We start from the raw sequence: 16,889 nt of genomic DNA on the forward strand, positions 1-16,889 counted from the left end.
CATTCCTCCAAAATCATATATACCAACTAATAGGCATTTAGGAAAATTAGTTTCTTCTCATCTCCATTCCTTTCCCAGCATGACTGATAATAAGTGTGCTAAAATTAATTTATAAACTAGAACGGACTTCCAATGTCATCCACAATAATATCTATTTAAGGACTTTTTTTTTGGAATGGGCTCCAGGTTGTCTGATGTTTCCTAAATTTCTAATCTAGTATATCTTTTTTTCATCTATTTACCTAGGAGACTTAAGTGAGAGGGTGGGGTGGAGGGACAAAATTCAGGTTTTTTTGCTGGGGAGTCTTACTGGATGCTTACTTGCTCCAGAAAAAGCAAGTCCACTTGCACTTGACTCCTCTCCCATAAGGATGATGAAAACTTCCTGGATCACCTTACAGATTGTTAAATGGTAATCGTGATATTTGGGAGATGGGGGCATGTTGGTGATTTTAATTATCTTCTGTGCACTTTTCTGTATATACCAGATTTCCTATAGTGAGTATGCATTTTGTCTATAATGGATCGGGGTCGGGGGGGTCACCCAACCAACCCACTGTTTTGAAAATATGTCTTTCAGCCCTGGCTGGTGTGTGTGGCTCAATGGCTTGAGTTTCAGCCTGTGAACTGAAAGGTTGCTGGTTCAATTCCTGGTGGTTCAATTCCTGGTCAGGGCACATGTCTGGATTGCAGGCCAGGCAACCAACTGTTTCTCTCGCATATTGATATTTCTCTCCCTCTCTTCTCTCCCTCCCTTCCTTTCTAATAAATAAAATATTTTTTAAAAAAAAGAAAGAAAATATGTCTTTCATCTCCAGGATGAATTTCAGCTCTATGTGTAACAAGGATACTGATAGGTGGGTGATGGGCCTTCTCTTCTTCCACTCAATGCAAGTCAGAAGAAGGTGGGAACTGAGGACAGATTGGGAAGTCCTCTAAGGCTTACATGCCATCTTGAACCATCTTGAACTAAGGAGAAGGGGCAGTCGTGGTTTTGGGCTATAGAGGGCAGGATGGCAATTTACATGGAAATGGAAAAACAAGTATTTGGTAAATAAATGTTTGCTGGGCCACCTTTAACAATGGGACACAGACAGGACTTTGATCAAAAGGGCCTGGCTAGGTTCCTCCCTGTCTATCACAAACTAAAAATTAAACTATAGTTATCTATGATGATAACTCCCTTCCTGGAGCAGGCCCTCTATCTAAATTCTTTTAGGCAGGAAAGGGTAAGGTCAAAGATTCTTTCTGAGTTTTTTGTTACTTTAAAATAATAAGCTTAAAATAATCATTATCCCAAATAGGCATATTTGGGGGTAGCAAACTCCGCTTCTCCTACCACCAAGCACAGTCTAGTTTGAAGGGGTGATGAATCATTTATCATTTCACAGTGACTTAAGTGGAGGGCCTTGTGCACAGGGAGCCTTTTTCTCTTTCTCTTTCAAAATGTAGCTGGTGAAGCCAGAGAACTTGATTCACGTAGAAATACAGTAATTGTAAAAGTTCCAGAAGGCTAGACAAACAACAAGACTAGTAATTTTAGTCTTCCAGTGATTATAGTTATTGTGTTTAGGAAGAAACACCTCCCTTCCTGCCCTCAATAACTCCTCCCCTCCACTGCTCCATTAGTGTTCTCACTATTTTTCCAAGGCCAAAGAATCTCTTAAAATGGAACTTACTTCCTTTTAGGAATCAAGTGTAAACATTTACTCTGAAGTCCATAACATGACCTTTTTCCTGAATGACTCTTAGTCTTAAAAAATAAAAGTATTGATTTGAGAGAATGAGAGAAATATCAGTTTGCTGTTCTACATATTTATGCATTCATTGGTTGATTCTTATAGGTGCCCTGCCTGGGGATCCCAGCCTTGGCACCTTGGCGTGTTGGGATGCTTCAACCAACTTAACTACCCAGCCACAGTTTACTCTTAGTCTTGAGCAATATTCTCAGCCCTTGGGATTAGATGTCAGTGCTGGAAATGTATCCACACTGTTGAATACAGGAGTTAATATTACCGCCTACATAATCAGGAGCTGACTAACGGGAATGTATCTCAAGGCCTTCTCTCCTGTCTTTAACTCCCACCTACAAAGGAAAATCAAAGGATTATAGAATTGCAAGAAATTTTTACCAATTCTGTAACACGCCTCTTCATTATGTAGATGAATAAGCTGAGGATCACAGTCCATTATCTCAGTGACTGGCACCCAGTAGTTACAGTACTCAGCAACTATTCCTTTATTGTTTCTGGCCTAAGTTGTTCAAAATGACCAGTCTACATTAGAATATGAGGTTTCCAATTTAAAAACTGTTTCCTTTCCGTCACAAATTTAATTTTAACAGCTTTATTGAGATATAGAAACCATACAGTTCACCTAGTGTGCAATTCAATGGCTTTTAGTTTATTCAGAGCCATGTATCCATCACCACAATCAATTTTAGAACTTTAATTTCTCCCAAAAGGAACCCCATACACATTAGTAGCCTTAACTTCCCTCATTCTCCCATCTAGCCCTAGGTAATCACTAATCTTTCATATGTGGTCCTTTGTGACTGGTTTGTTACTTAGCATATATTCTAGGTTGATACATGTTGTAGCATGTACTTCATTTTTTTTAAGTATTTTCATTTTTTTAAATTAATATATATATTTGATGAGAGAGAGAGGGAGAGAGAGAAACATTGATTGGTTGCCTCCTACATGAGCTCCAACCTGTGATCAACATCACAACCTAGAGATGTGCCCTGACCAGGAATCAAACCTGAAATCTTTTGGTGCATGGGATGACCCTCCAACCAACCGAGCCACACCGGCTGGGCTACTTCATTTCCTTTTATTGCTGAATAATAAATACATTATAGGTATACACCACATTTTATCTATTCAGCAGCTGATACATGTTATTTTAAACAAATATCATCTCTGATAGCCAGCAGCTTAAACTCTAGACCAAATATATGTAGCTCAGATATTTTTATGTTGAATTTATACTAAAAGCAGCATAATTAGTATGATTTTATTATAATCTCTTACCTGAAAACATTTTCTTTTCTCTAAGTTTTCTAATATCATGGAAAGACAAAGTAAAGCCTCGCCCTGTTTTCCTGCTCCTCTGACTCCCAGGAAAAGAGGCTAAGTACATTGCCAAATGATAGCCCTCTGGAAAAGAAAAAAAGACAAAAGAAAGATCCAGAGCAAGACTTTTTTTTTTCCCAGTTTCAAATGCGAGGTTTAGAAGAAAAAGGCATTTGGGGCTCACACCCAACAAGATAACTGGCCTTACTAAGATCCAGAAACATACACAATATAAGGATGGTGTGGGGTCGAGAAAGGGGGACAATACAGGCCACAAATTGTCCCGTCTGATCTCATATGGTTTAGTATTTTCATTTTTGTCCTTCTTATAGGTTGGCCCTCGGTCAATCTCCATGTTTTCGTGTGTCTCCAGATGGGTCCCGATTGGGAGACTTTAAGGGACTACTAGTTCGTGCTTGGTAAGAAGAACTTGAAACTTGTAAGCGCCAAGTTGAGGATATTTATGATCCTGGGAGGTGGCTGCTTCCCCCACTAATCCTTGTTTACCCAAGTCCTGCGCCCGGCTGGCCCCAGAACTCCTGAGTCACCTGAAGCGGAGAGAAGGGGCTTTCGGGAGTGACTTCCGTTCCCTGTGCAGAAGCTAAATGAGAATGCCAATGCCCGGAAGAGACCCTGACTCAGCCAGCCTAAGGCCCGGGTGGTGTCATTCCCCACTCGTGATGCTCTCCCAGGCGGCGAGGGGCGAAAACCTCGCGCATCACGGGGCTTTTTGATCCCAGCAACTCCACCCCCTTTCTTCTGTATTCAACCCCCCACTTCCCCGCCCCCTCTTCGAGGCCCTTAGGAAAGGAGGGTGGCTGGAGTCAGGAAATGCCACTCACCCAAGTTGGCCGGGACGGGAAAGGCGCAGAAAGCGCCTTTTCAAGTGTTTGGGAAAGCGCCAAGATGTGGCGTTACAGTATTATCCCTCTCCAGAATGCTTTGCACTTCCTCCGTTTTACGTTAACCTTACTCTCATTATCCCCCTATGGGCTCTATTATCTATCCTATTCGAGACTGTCTGATCACTCAGACCTTGTCCTAGTTCCGGTTGCCTTCCCCGTCCCTCTATTTTCCACTTTTCTCGGAACCTGGAATTCTCAATCAGAACTGGTTTGAGCCTCCGATCAGCCTCCTTCCTGTTCTAGCTGCGTGACCTTGCGTACACAACTTTTCTGGGCCTACTTTGCTCGCTCATAAAACGGCGGCCAAACGTCTCCTCACCACGCCTGTTGGAGGAACAAACGAGAAAGTCCTTCGTGAGCTGTAAAGAGCAATAGAAACGTTACCGATGGTAATTCTGGACGGCGAGTGACGGCCCCAGAGCCCCTCCCTTTCCTTTGGGACCCGCCCAACAAATCCTGCCGAGTGCTGACAGGCCTCCCCATTTCCTCGCGGTCTGCCCCAGCGGCGAACGCGCCGTTCGCGCGGCGCCGAGTGTTGACGCCTGGTTCCGCCTCCGCCGGCGCACGAGAACGCACAGGCCCCGCCTCGGGCCACGCGGGTCCCGCCCCACGTGTGACTTCAGGCGTGTGCGGCCCCACCGCCCAGGCAGTTGGTGCGGCGGCAGTTGGGATGAGTGCGCTCACCTCACCCCTTCCCTCCTCCTGCCCGGGCCCCAACCCCGCCGGTCCCGTGCGGCTCGGTGCTGCCCCTTCAGCCGGCGACACCTGGCTCCGCCTCCGTGGTCGACGGAGACTCGTAGGCCCCGCCCCTGGCCGCGCCAGGCCTCTAGCCGGGCCCCGCCCTTCGGGCCGACGCGGTGCGGGTACCGCCCCGCGGATGACGTGTGGCGCGCGCAGTCCCGCCGCCAGGCAGTTGGTGCAGCGGCGGTTGGGCTGAGTGCGCTCACCCCACCCCTCCCCTCCTTCGGCCCGAGCACCCACCCCGCCGGGCCCAGCCCCAACCCCAGCCCGGCCGGTGTGCGGGCCCGTGCTGCTCCATAGCCGGAGACGCCCCGGGCCGCCTTCCCACCCGCCCGCCACCATGGAGCTGGAGGACGGTGTGGTGTACCAGGAGGAGCCCGGCGGCTCCGGGGCCGTGATGTCGGAGCGGGTGTCTGGCCTGGCCGGCTCCATCTACCGCGAGTTCGAACGGCTGATCGGGCGCTACGACGAGGAGGTGGTCAAGGAGCTGATGCCACTGGTGGTGGCCGTGCTGGAGAACCTGGACTCGGTGTTCGCGCAGGACCAGGAGCACCAGGTGGAGCTGGAGCTTCTGCGGGACGACAACGAGCAGCTCATCACCCAGTACGAGCGGGAGAAGGCGCTGCGCAAGCACGCCGAGGAGGTGAGGGCCGGCGGGCCGGCGGGGAGGGCGGGGCCGGGTCCCGGGGAGGCCGGGGCTCGTGGCCGGGCCGGAGGGTAGGCGCGCCCGCGTCGGGCCTCCTGGGGGCGGGTCTGGGGCCGAGGCTTCAGTACCCAGCACGGCAGCGTGAGGTCCTCGGGACCCCGGGCCCCGGCGTTGGAAGCCGAGGCAGGCTAGTGAGTGTCCGGGAGAAGGAACGGAGTGAGATTAGGAAGGCAAGGCCCGGACAGGAAGCCGCAGCCTGGCAGGAGGGCACCTGGGTTTGGCTGAGCGGAGAGATTTTAGGATGGCTGGTAGTTTAGGGAAGTTTCCGACCACCGTAGGACAGTCAGATGGCGGCTCCGACTTGCACCATGGGGGGTTGTGCTTTTAAACACTTCTGTCCTGGATCTGAAACTTTCGTTGGTTTCGATACCTTTCCAGGGAGTGAGTTACTGCTTTGGAAAGTTAGGGACCTCTCTCTTTCGGTCAATTTCTTATTGACTTTTTTAACCCTGTTAAGAGGTTTCATTTTATATTTTACTTGCTTTGGTTGACACTTTGTCAACACTTGGATGTTGTATAACACCACTCTTTAAAGATAGTGTACGATTTTCTTTTCTTTGTATCCCATCCCAAAGCATTCCTTTCTATCAGGTGGTAACCTTGGACAGTTCCCTTTAAAAATCCTCTGTTTGTTTCTAAAGAGGACTTGCGGGGGCGGGGTTGAGGCGATGTAGGTGGCTGTTGGCAACCACTGCAATTTCCAGGTGTACTTGGCCAGCTGGTAAGGCTAACACCTCAGCCATGACCTCTGTACCCTCAGCAAGGTCCGGGAACCTTTTGGAGCTTTGGAGTGCAAGTGATAAGCCTGTGCCTTTTTGAGACAGTCCAGGATTTTAGCTTTCAGGCTGTTTTGGCCTGAAATTATCTAATACAGGCGAAGTGTCCTATTCATCTTCATTCCCTGAGCGTCTAGCAACACCTGGCTAAACACATGGTGACTGAAGGAAGCTAAATAGCTTTCAAAAATACTTGAAAAGTTTTTAGGATATGAGATTTCTTTACCAGCTCATTTCCTATCACTGAGAAGTACCACTAAACTTTTTGTTGCGGGTACCCTTCTTTGTACAGGTCAAATAGTTGTTTTTTCTTTTTTAAGCTTGACTGTAGTGATGATTTTTAGTTCTGATTTTTGTGATATGTTTGCCTCAAAGAAATGCTATTGAATTTGCCAAACAAAAATGACTTTATCTCAGGAGCATTTCCAAGCTTATAGGGAAGGAGGAGTTGCAAAAAATTTGGGGATGGGATAACAATTTCTACTAGTTTATTAGCACTGGTTATAGAATAGAGATCATATACACATCTTAGACGGCTTGCCATGTCTTCATGCTCAGACAGGCCATTGCCTATGTGTGGATGTACTTGGAAGAGACTGGGGAATTACCCACATACACACAGGTGAGGTGCAGGCCTAGCATGATCTATAACCTTGGAAGAAAGAAATGCTCTCTCCAGCCTTCAACTCCTGTCAGTCTGTGCAAACATGGGCAAAGTGCCAGGGTCACACAGGCCAAGAAATCCATCTGCCACAGGTTTCAGAATCAGAAAATAAAACTGACTGCTAGACTCTGGATTGTATGTTAATTTTTTAGGTAAACAACTTAAAAAAATTGGTTATCCAATGATTCTTTAGTAATGATACTTTTTCAAACACATCTATAAATTCTTGATGGAACCTTTGGGCACAGCGCCATGACCTGAGAATAGAAAATACTGATGAAATGCTAGATGAGCCAACTCCCAGACCACAAACATAAAACCACCTTGTTATCAGTTTTCATGTGAGATCAAAAATCAAGTATTAAATTATTATCGGATACCCAGAAATTCAGTCTTTCGGGCCAATATGCAGAAGTGAATTCTGTGTTTTATTTTCTATGGGTATTTTGTTTGTGGCCTTAATATGGAAACTAAGAGTGCTGTTACAGCAAAAGTACTTGAAAGCATGGAAATAGCCCATCACCAGAATGTGTGAAGTAAATTCTGAGCACCTTGTAGAAAGTTAGGAGGGTATGTAAATTGTGAGAATGTTTTAGGAGGTGTGAAGTGCTATAATAAGTCTTACTTGAAGGAATTCTCAGCAAGGAATCAGAAATTTACTCTTTTATTATAATGATGATATTACTCAATTTGAATACCTTCTGTCTTTCTTTTATGTGTATATTTTTGTGTAGATTAGCTGCTGTTTGTGTGTTGTTGTTTTTTTTAATTTAACCTTCATTGTTTTTTTTTCTTCCATTACCATTTAGTCCCCTTATATCCCATCCCCCCATGCTGCTGTTTTGCGGGGTCAACCTAAAAGAGGGCTGATTTTTTGTGTGTGTGACCAGTTTCAAGTGCGAATCAAGAAACCTGTCTTTCCCTGACTCATGTGGCTCAGTGGGTTAAATGTCATCCAGCAAACCAAAAGGTCGCTATTTTGATTCCTGGTCAGGGCACATGCCTGGGTTGCGGGCCAGATCCCCCTGTTGGGGGCATGCGGTTGGGGGTGTGCAAGAGGCAACCAGTCCGTGCTTCTCTGGCACATCCATGTTTCTGTCCCTCTCTTTCTCCCTCCCTTCTACTCTTTCTAAAAATAAATATTACAAATAAATAAACATATGATTGTTTTTTTTTTAAAAAGAAACCTATCCTTATTGATCATCACATGCTCTTTTGGTCTCCCTGCTCTGCCATATATGTTTTCTTTTTTTTAAGATTTTATTTATTTATTTTTAGAGAGAGGGGAAGGGAAGGAGAAAGGGAGAGAAACATCAGTGTGTGAGAGATACATGGATCAGTTTCCTCTTGCACATTCTCAACTGGGGACCCAGCCTGCAATCCAGGCATGTGCCCTGATTTGGGAATAGAACCAGCGACTTTTTGGTTCACAGGCTGGCACTTAATCCACCAGCTAGGGTGTATATCTTTTCATACCTTAACCAAGTCCTGATGCCTTCACCCCTGCTGTTTCCTTGGCCTAGGATGCTGTTCTTTTTGAGCTTCACCCTGGGTAAGCCTCCTCACTTTAGGCTCAGCGTAAATTTCGCTTCTTTAGTTAGACCTTGCTTGTCTACTCTACCAGAGTAAGCCTTGTGAATCTGTGAACAATTTATTGATAAATCGGTTTTTAAAAACAAAAATCTAGATAGAGAATGATCTAGAGACAGATATTATTCTTGGGAAGAATATGTTAGTATTCTTTATGGTTTTGTTTGTGTAAGTTCTGGTTCTTTTTAAATAGACATGCTTTGGAACAATTATTATTATTGTTATTATTATTATTATTGCATTTTTATCCTCAGCCGAGGACATACTTATTGATTTGATAGAGAGAGGGAGAGAAGCATCAATGTGAGAGAGAAACATCTATTGGTTGACTCTCATACATGCCCCCAGCCAGGGACTGAACATGCTACCTAGGCATGTGCTCTGACTGGGAATGGAACTGGCAACCTTTTGGTTTACTTGACAATGCTCCAACCAAATGAGCCACACTGGCCAGGGCTGCTTTGAGTAATTTTTTTAAAAAGAAAAGACAATTTCTCTACTATAAGTAGGCAAATTAGTTAAAGAATCTTTTTCTTAGGAACTTAGTTCCAAATGAATCTGTGGGCCTTGTTTCTTCTTTTTAAATTAAAAAAAATATTTAACTTATTTATTTTTAGAGAGAGGAGGAAGGAGAGAGAGGGGGAGACAATCATCAGTTGGTTGCCTCTTGCATGCTCCCCGCTGGGGACCTGGCCTGCAGCTGCAGCCCAGGCTCATGCCCTGACCAGGAACCGAACCTGCAGTGTTTGGTCTTCAGGCCGGCACTCACTCCACTGAGCCATACCAGCCAGGGCTCACCATTATTTTCAAAGTGAGAGCTTAGTTAGAGTGATTGGGTGGAGGGAGATTGCACATAAAATGAAAATGCAACCACCTCCTCCTCCCTTCCCTCCCTCCTTGCATGATAGAAGCATAGATGAAGAGATTGGGCTGAAGAGAGAATATCTTTGCTGGGAAGAAGTTGTGATTTTGTGACTACTGTTCTGTGACCTTTTGCCTAAAAAAATTGGGGTGATTAAATGCAGAGGTGAGATACACTGCTGAGAATTTTCTAATTAACTTTTCCCCAACAAGTCAGCACTTAAAGCACTCATAAAATTGATGCTTTATGTGAAAACTTTAATCAAATAGTTTTCTTTGGAAGTGTATAAACATGGGAATGATAAGATTTTGTGGGCAGAAAAGCAGGCATTGATAGTGTTCTTTCTGTTGATGTTATAGTTCTCATTCATTCATGAAAATACTTTAATTACAACTTGAAGTTATTTTTGATTTGTTTGCAAAATAATTTACAATGACTGTTAAATACATCCCTTTAATAAACACTTAAAAAGAAAAATGTGAATCTTTTTTCTGTTTTGTGACATTTATCAAGTGATAGGAGTAAAGAGTAGTTTTCCATACTTACAGCTTTAATTTGCTGATGGTGATTATTGATGGTTTAGGAAGTTAAAAAGCTGTAATTTCACTTTTACTTCAACATGGTTTCTTTTGTGCCATTAGCATAGTTAATTAAATTAGTGATTCTAACGGTACATCAGGTTTTTAGCCTTAATTCTATAATATCAGCTCTAGTGTCCTAAGGAATTGAACTTTGCTGTGATGCAGGTTTTATGTAACTAAAGCAGAGCAGCAGGGGCAGAAGGGTCGTTATGTACACAGATGATCTGTCAGCACCGAACAAGTTGCTGGTCCATGAATGTTAGTTAACATTTGACATCTTACATGTTTGAGTATGCATATTATTAAAGTTTTCAAACTTTTTAAAAGTGAAGCCCCTCTCTGTGGTTCCTGTTTAGTGTTTTGAAACAAGTATTTTGTGGTTATCTTCGGTGAACTAAAGATTTTTGGTTCAAGAATTGACTCAGGTGTTTACTTAATTTCTCTGTTGGTTCAGTTAGTGCAAGGGTCAGCAGCTTTTTGGAATGTTGTCTTAATTTATTCATTCAAACCTAAGATTTAGACTGTTCAGGCTACATTTTAGTGCTTCATTGATCTCTGTATTACCTTTAAAAAAGTAATACATTTAGGCCTGTGAGCCAAGTGTCACTGGTTCGATTCCCAGTCAGGGCACATGACTAGGTTGCACGTCAGGTCCCCAATTGGGGGTGCAAGTGAGAGGCAACCACACAGTGATGTTTCTCTCCCTCTCTTTCTCCTTTCCCCTCTCTCTAAAAATAAATAAATAAACAAACAAATTAATTAATTTAAAAAAAAAAGAAGTAATACATTTAAAACACTTTTTAAAACATATTTTCATATTTTAAAATTACCATTGTTTTTTCTTGCTGAGGCACTGGAATGAGCTAGCTGCACACTGCCGCTACACAGAGTAGCTGTGTCCTTGCCCCTAGTCAGTTCCTAATTCCAGAAGGAACCATCTATTTGTTCTCTAGGCGAGTGTGTGTAGGTGGTGCTGCTGCTGCTGGTGCTTCTTTTTGGAATGGTAATAAGTTAATCATTGTTTGGCTCTTAAGACAGATTTTACCCTTTCTTATCCTTAGTTTTCTGAATTCAGGTGTCTAAGTGAGATACAATGATATGCCCTTGCTATAGCAACATTCACATTTTTACTTGGTTAAAACTACAAAAAACAAAATGGGTAAAGTATCTAGCTGGATTAGATACCTCTAATCAGAGGATGAATTAGTAGAGGAAGGACTACTCATTAGATTACTTTTGTATGTGCCATAGGTCACAGATCCAATTCTATGCCTAAGTTTGGTTTCTGTTACTGGGGCTCCTTAGCTTACCTTTTAACTACACGCTGCATACTTAAGTCATACGGAACTTGTGGTTCCCAGGAGAGCGAGTGTTAGAGTCTAGCCAAGTATGTGTTCTTTTGTTCTGTTGACTAATGCCTGAGTTATTTTAAAAACACCTTTTCTGCTGTGCTCAGCACTCATAATGAATACAGCTGTTAACTAAATAATTAGGTTGAGATTTTAAAAAATATATCAGTATATGCCCAGTTTAATAATATATATAATGTGTCTATTCAGAAAGCTGATGTTTAGAAATATGTGTGTAAGTTCTGTATATTTTCAAATCTGGCTAGAGTTATTTAGTGATTAGTTTGAATGCAAGCCTGTGTTTTATTCACTTAGGAATTCAAGGGTCTAGTAATTTGGCCTAATAAGGTGCCCCCCAAAATGTTTGAACTGAGCCACGATAATTTATATATTAATCAGTGCAACAGAGGAGTTTCCAATCTTAGGATATAGAATTATAATTAGAAACTTTAAAATACTGTGTTTGTTTTTTTAAGGTCAGTGAACGTTTTCAATAAATTTCCCCCAGCCTTTTTTTAGGAAAATTTTCAAACATACAGAAAAATTAAAAGTACATTGATCATCTGTATATTTATTACATAGATTCAGTAGTTTTACTTATCTACCTCTATATGTACTTCTCATATATGTATGTGTGTACAAAAATATGTATGTTACATATTTTTAAGTTGCTAAACTATTTTAAAGTAAATTGCAGATGTTATGACTGTACCATTCAGTACTTAAAGCACTGATCTTGTAAAAAATGAGAGCATTCTACCACATGACCACAATAATATTTATATTTGAAAACATTTTCTAATATCTAATATTTCATTTGAGTTAATTTTTAAGCGTACAATATAAGTCAGTTATAGGAATGAATAAGGTGTTAATATTTTTATAGTGAACTAAATGTCACTAATTTGAAAAGGAAGAAATGATTATTTGCAGTTTAGCTACTTTTCTGTAAGAAATTTAAATCTGACATCTGTAAAACTGAATTAAAATTGGTTACAATTTTTAATATAAAATTGCATGAAAACATCATGGATTATTTTCCCTTTGAAACTTTGATATACAGAAATTCAGAAACTGATACTATGTTTAATGTTTTTTTAGTAACTTCTTTTAGTCTTATCATATATTTTCCAGGATATCTTGTTTCTGACTGCTTACCTGCTCCACTAGGGTTATAGAGCCTGAGAATAATTTTTTACCTGTAATTTGAGGTCCTGTTGATTGGATTTTCTACAAGGCGTAGGTCTAGGATTTTTGTGATTCTGTAGGTAGATAGAAAGATAAACAGACACAGATGATCAGAAAGAACAAATATTTTTTGAGCCAAGCACTGTTCTAGGCTCTGGGAATGTAGCCACAAACAAAACAGACAAGGGAGGTAGCCCATGCTTTCTTGGATTTTGTATTGTAATAAAAAATAAACCAGTTAATTACAGATGGTGCCATGCTTATAAAAAAGGTGATGTGAGAGAGGCAGGTGCTTTTATGGAACAGACAAGTTTGTAAAGGTCACCCCATGAAGGAAATAATTCATCTTATAAGTGTAATTATTTAGATTTGAAGCTTTAGGCATATGTAGTCAGTTTCTCCTACTTGTTATTTTTGAAAATTCTGAGGAATAAGTAGCTCTCATAAATACATTTCTTCTGTTTTCTGTCTTATTCTTTCTCATACTTGGTCACTGCTTCTTTAAGAAACATTAAATTTTTGTTCTGTGACTTTGATATCTCTTGGGTTTCCTCTTATATGACTATTCTTGTGGATTCCTCCTAATTGTATTGGTGTTCCTTGGCATTCTTCCTAAGATCCACTTCGGTTCTCACACTGCCTAGCTGACATTATCCATTCCAGTGAGTTCTATTACCATTTTGACTATTCCATAATGTATTATTTAATTCATTCACTTAACAGATATTTATTGTCAACTGTGCTCCTGGTACTGTGTCCTCTGGGGATACAGTGGTGAGTATAACACACAAGATTCTTGCCTCATGGAGTTAACTGACAGCTTAAGACCTTTAAGGTCAGATCTCTTTTTGGAGTTTTGGATCCATATTATGGTTGTTCATTAGACATGAATGTCTCCTGATATTGAACTTACCACCTAAGCCTGCTCCTCCTCTGTTCTCTTCATGAGGGATACCACTCTTCACCTGGCTGTATACCTGGTCATTTCCTAAACTCTTTTCTCTCCTTCTTTCTTATTGCTACTTTCTTTCATTTTCAACTTTTAAGTATTTCTGGAATCTGTTTTGAAATCATTTCTACTACTCTGCTTCAGGTTACCCACATCTCTTTCATGCTGAATCCAGACTCCTTAGAGTTGGAACTTTGTGTTATTCTGACAGTACAGTAGTGTCTGGCGTAGGAAGTAACCAGTGAATATTTCCGAATAAATGAATGGGCAACTAAAACTGTCTTATAACTGATCTATCTACTTCCGGTATTGCCAGCCTATAAACTGCCCATCACACTGCACCCACATCTCTCCAAAATGGAAATTTGATCAGATCATTTCCACACTTAAAAGCCTTTAGTGGCTCTGTCTACAGTTTAAAAAATATTTTAAATTATTTATATATTTTTATATACAGGTTAAAGTTTCTGTCATAATTTTTTTTAATTTATTTTTTATTGTATTTTCATTACCAACTGTCTCCTATTTATTTATTTTTAGAGAGTGGGGTAGGGAGGGAGAAAGAGGAGAGAAACATTGATGTGAGAGAGAAACATCAATTGGTTGCCTCTCATATGTGCCCTGACCACTGACCAAACCTGCAACCCAGGCATGTGCCCTGACCTGGAATTGAACCTGCAACTTCTTTTTTTTTTTTCTTATTTATTTATTTATTTATTTAGTTATTTATTTTTATTTTTGGTTTTTCAATTACAGTTGTCCCCTTTTCCCCCAATTTCTCTCCCCCACCCAACCCACCTCCTCTCCCACAATCATATCCCTCCCCGTTGTCCATGTCCATGAGTCATTTATACGGGTTCTTTGACTAAACCCTTCCCTTACTTATCCCCCTTCTCTCCCTCTCCCCTCCCCCCTATTGACTGCTATTCTGCTCTTTGTTCTATTTAGTTCCTTTGTTTGTGTTGTTCTTTAGTTTCCTGTATTAGGTGATATCATATGGTATTTTTCTTTCTTTGCCTGGCTTATTTCACTAAGCATAATTCTCTCTAGTTCCATCCATGTTGTTGCAAATGGCAGGAGTTCCTTCTTTCTTTCTGCTGCATAGTATTCCATTGTGTAAATGTACCACAGTTTTTTGATCCACTCATCTACAGATGGGCACTTAGGTTGTTTCCAGCACTTAGCTATTGTAAACAGGGCTGCAATGAACATAGGGGTGCATAAGTTCTTTTGAATTGGTGTTTCGAGATTCTTCGGGTATAATCCTAGTAGTGGAGTCGCTGGTTCAAAAGGCAGTTCCATTTTTAATCTTTTGAGGTAATTCCATACTGTTCTCCATAGTGGCTGCACCAGTCTGCATTCCCACCAACAGTGCAGTAGGGTTCCCGTTTCTCCACATCCTCGCCAGCACTTGTTGCTTGTTGATTTGTTGATGATGGCCATTCTGACAGGTGTAAGGTGGTATCTCATTGTGGTTTTTATTTGCATCTCCCTGATGGCTAATGATGTTGAGCATTTTTTCATGTGTCTATGGACCTTCTGTATGTCCTCTTCAGAGAAGTGTTTGTTCAGGTCCTTTGCCCATTTTTTAATTAGGTTGTTTGTTTTCTTGATGTTGAGTCGTATAAGCTCTTTATATATTTTGGAAATCAGTCCCCTGTCTGTGATGTCATTGGCAAATATGTTTTCCCATATGGTTGGTTTCCTTTTCATCTTGCTAATGTTTTCTTTTGCTGAGCAGAAACTCTTTAATTTGATGTAATCCCATTTATTTATTTTTTCCTTTATTTCTCTTGCTTTAGGAGATGTATCCGTGAAGAAATTGTTACGTGAGATATCTGATATTTTCTTGCCTATGTTTTCCTCTAGGACTTTTATGGTGTCGCGGCTTACATTTAAGTCTTTGATCCATCTTGAGTTTATTCTCGTGTGTGGTGTAAGTTGGTGGTCTAGTTTCATTTTTTTGGAGGTCCCTATCAAGTTCTCCCAGCACCATTTGTTAAAGAGGCTCTTCTCACTCCATTTTATGTTCTTTCCTCCTTTATCAAATATTAGTTGGCCATAGAGGCCTGGGTTTATTTCTGGACTCTCTATTCTGTTCCACTGATCTATATGTCTGTTCTTATGCCAGTACCAGACTGTTTTGATTACAGTGGCTTTGTAGTATTGTTTGATATCCAGTGTTGTGATTCCTCCTGCTGTGTTCTTCTGTCTCAAGATTGCTTTTGCTATTCGGGGTCTTTTTTGGTTCCATATGAATTTATGGAGTATTTGTTCTAGGTCTGTGAAATATGTCATTGGTATTTTAATAGGGATTGCATTGAATCTGTAAATTGCTTTGGGTAGTATGGCCATTTTGATGAAGTTGATTCTTCCCATCCAAGACCGTGGTATTTGCTTCCATTTATTTGTATCTTCCTTAATTTCTTTCTTCAGTGTTATGTAATTTTCAGAGTACAGGTCTTTTATCTCTTTGGTTAAGTTTGCTCCTAGGTACTTTATTTTTCGTGTTGCTATAGTAAATGGTATTTTCTTTTTTGTCTCTGTCTCTGCTATTTTATTGTTGGTGTACAGAAATGCCTTAGATTTCTGTATATTTATTTTGTACCCTGCGATTTTGCCAAATTCACTTATTATATCGAGTAGTCTTTTAGTGGAGTTTATAGGATTTTCTAGGTATACTATCATGTCATCTGCATATAATGAAAGTTTTACTTCCTCTTTCCCAATTTGGATCCCTTTTATTTCTTTTTCTTGTCTGATTGCTGTGGCTAGGACTTCCAACACTGTTGAAAAGGAGTGGAGAGAGTGGACAACCTTGTCTAGTTCCTGAGTTCAGGGGGAATGCTGAACCTGCAACTTTTTGCTGTGGGATGATGCCCAACCAACTGAACCACCTTGTCAGGACTCTGTTTACAGTTCTTAAAATGACTTGTAATCTGGCTGCTCCTTTTCTTACCAGCCTCATCTTTTCCTTTTTGAGCCATGCTGAATACTTTGTCTTTCTAGGCCTCCTTAAAAGCTGCCTGTATACTTGGAGCTCTCTTTCTCTTCCGTTGCCTGACTAACTCTTCATCTTTCAAATTTCAGTTCTGAGATGCCTTTTATGAACACCAAGTATGGATTGTGTTCATCTTACATCTTTCCACAGCATACTGTTCTTCCCTTCTCATAGCACTTCCAATGTTATATCAAACCTATAGCTTTTTTTTAAAAACACATTCCCTTTCATTACTGTCTTTTTTTTTTTTTAATTTTATTTATTTCTTAGAGAGGAGGAGAGAAGCATTGATTGGCTGCCTCTCACACTCCCAACAGGGAACTTGGCCCACAACCCAGGCATGTGCGCTGACCGGGAATTGAACCAGCAACCTTTTGGTTCACAGTCCAGTGCTCAGTCCACTGAGCCACACCAGCCAAGGCTAACCTATTGCTTTAATTCATTCCTTTACTAAACTGCTGAGATCCAGTAGGAATCTAATAGGTACTTTTTGTTGGTTT

The 16,889-nt window shown here is 41.2% G+C and overlaps 2 protein-coding genes across 3 annotated transcripts in view; one reads left to right on the forward strand and one right to left on the reverse strand.

The window, feature by feature from the left end:
* Positions 1 to 3,203: 3,203 nt before the first annotated feature.
* Positions 3,204 to 5,065, reverse strand: LOC149998237 (uncharacterized). The gene is made up of 2 exons (XM_090257559.1): positions 4,367 to 5,065; positions 3,204 to 3,625 (listed from the first exon to the last, which is right to left on the reverse strand). Exons 1-2 carry the CDS (start codon positions 5,063 to 5,065, stop codon positions 3,581 to 3,583), a joined length of 744 nt encoding a protein of 247 aa, XP_090113685.1. The 3' UTR covers positions 3,204 to 3,580.
* SPAG9 (sperm associated antigen 9) overlaps positions 4,910 to 16,889 on the forward strand; it is a 112,358-nt gene continuing 100,378 nt past the window's right edge. For both annotated transcript variants that reach the window (XM_090292774.1, XM_090292775.1), the window contains exon 1: positions 4,910 to 5,366. In XM_090292774.1, coding sequence (XP_090148900.1) covers positions 5,064 to 5,366 — 303 coding nt within the window. In that variant the 5' untranslated portion in view covers positions 4,910 to 5,063. The remainder of the gene's footprint in view (positions 5,367 to 16,889) is intronic.

This window comes from Furipterus horrens, unplaced genomic scaffold (assembly GCF_987537825.1).
Source record: "Furipterus horrens unplaced genomic scaffold, mFurHor1.1.pri manual_scaffold_11, whole genome shotgun sequence".
Lineage (NCBI taxonomy): Eukaryota > Metazoa > Chordata > Mammalia > Chiroptera > Furipteridae > Furipterus > Furipterus horrens.

What these genes read in the sequence shown, in the direction of transcription:
- LOC149998237 (XM_090257559.1), bottom strand. Translation starts at nt 5,065, where the DNA reads ATGGTGGCGGGCGGGTGGGAAGGCGGCCCGGGGCGTCTCCGGCTATGG. An exon ending in GCCGTCCAGAATTACCATCG is followed by an intron (nt 3,626 to 4,366) that starts GTAACGTTTCTA and finishes TCTCCGCTTCAG; the next exon opens with GTGACTCAGGAGTTCTGGGG.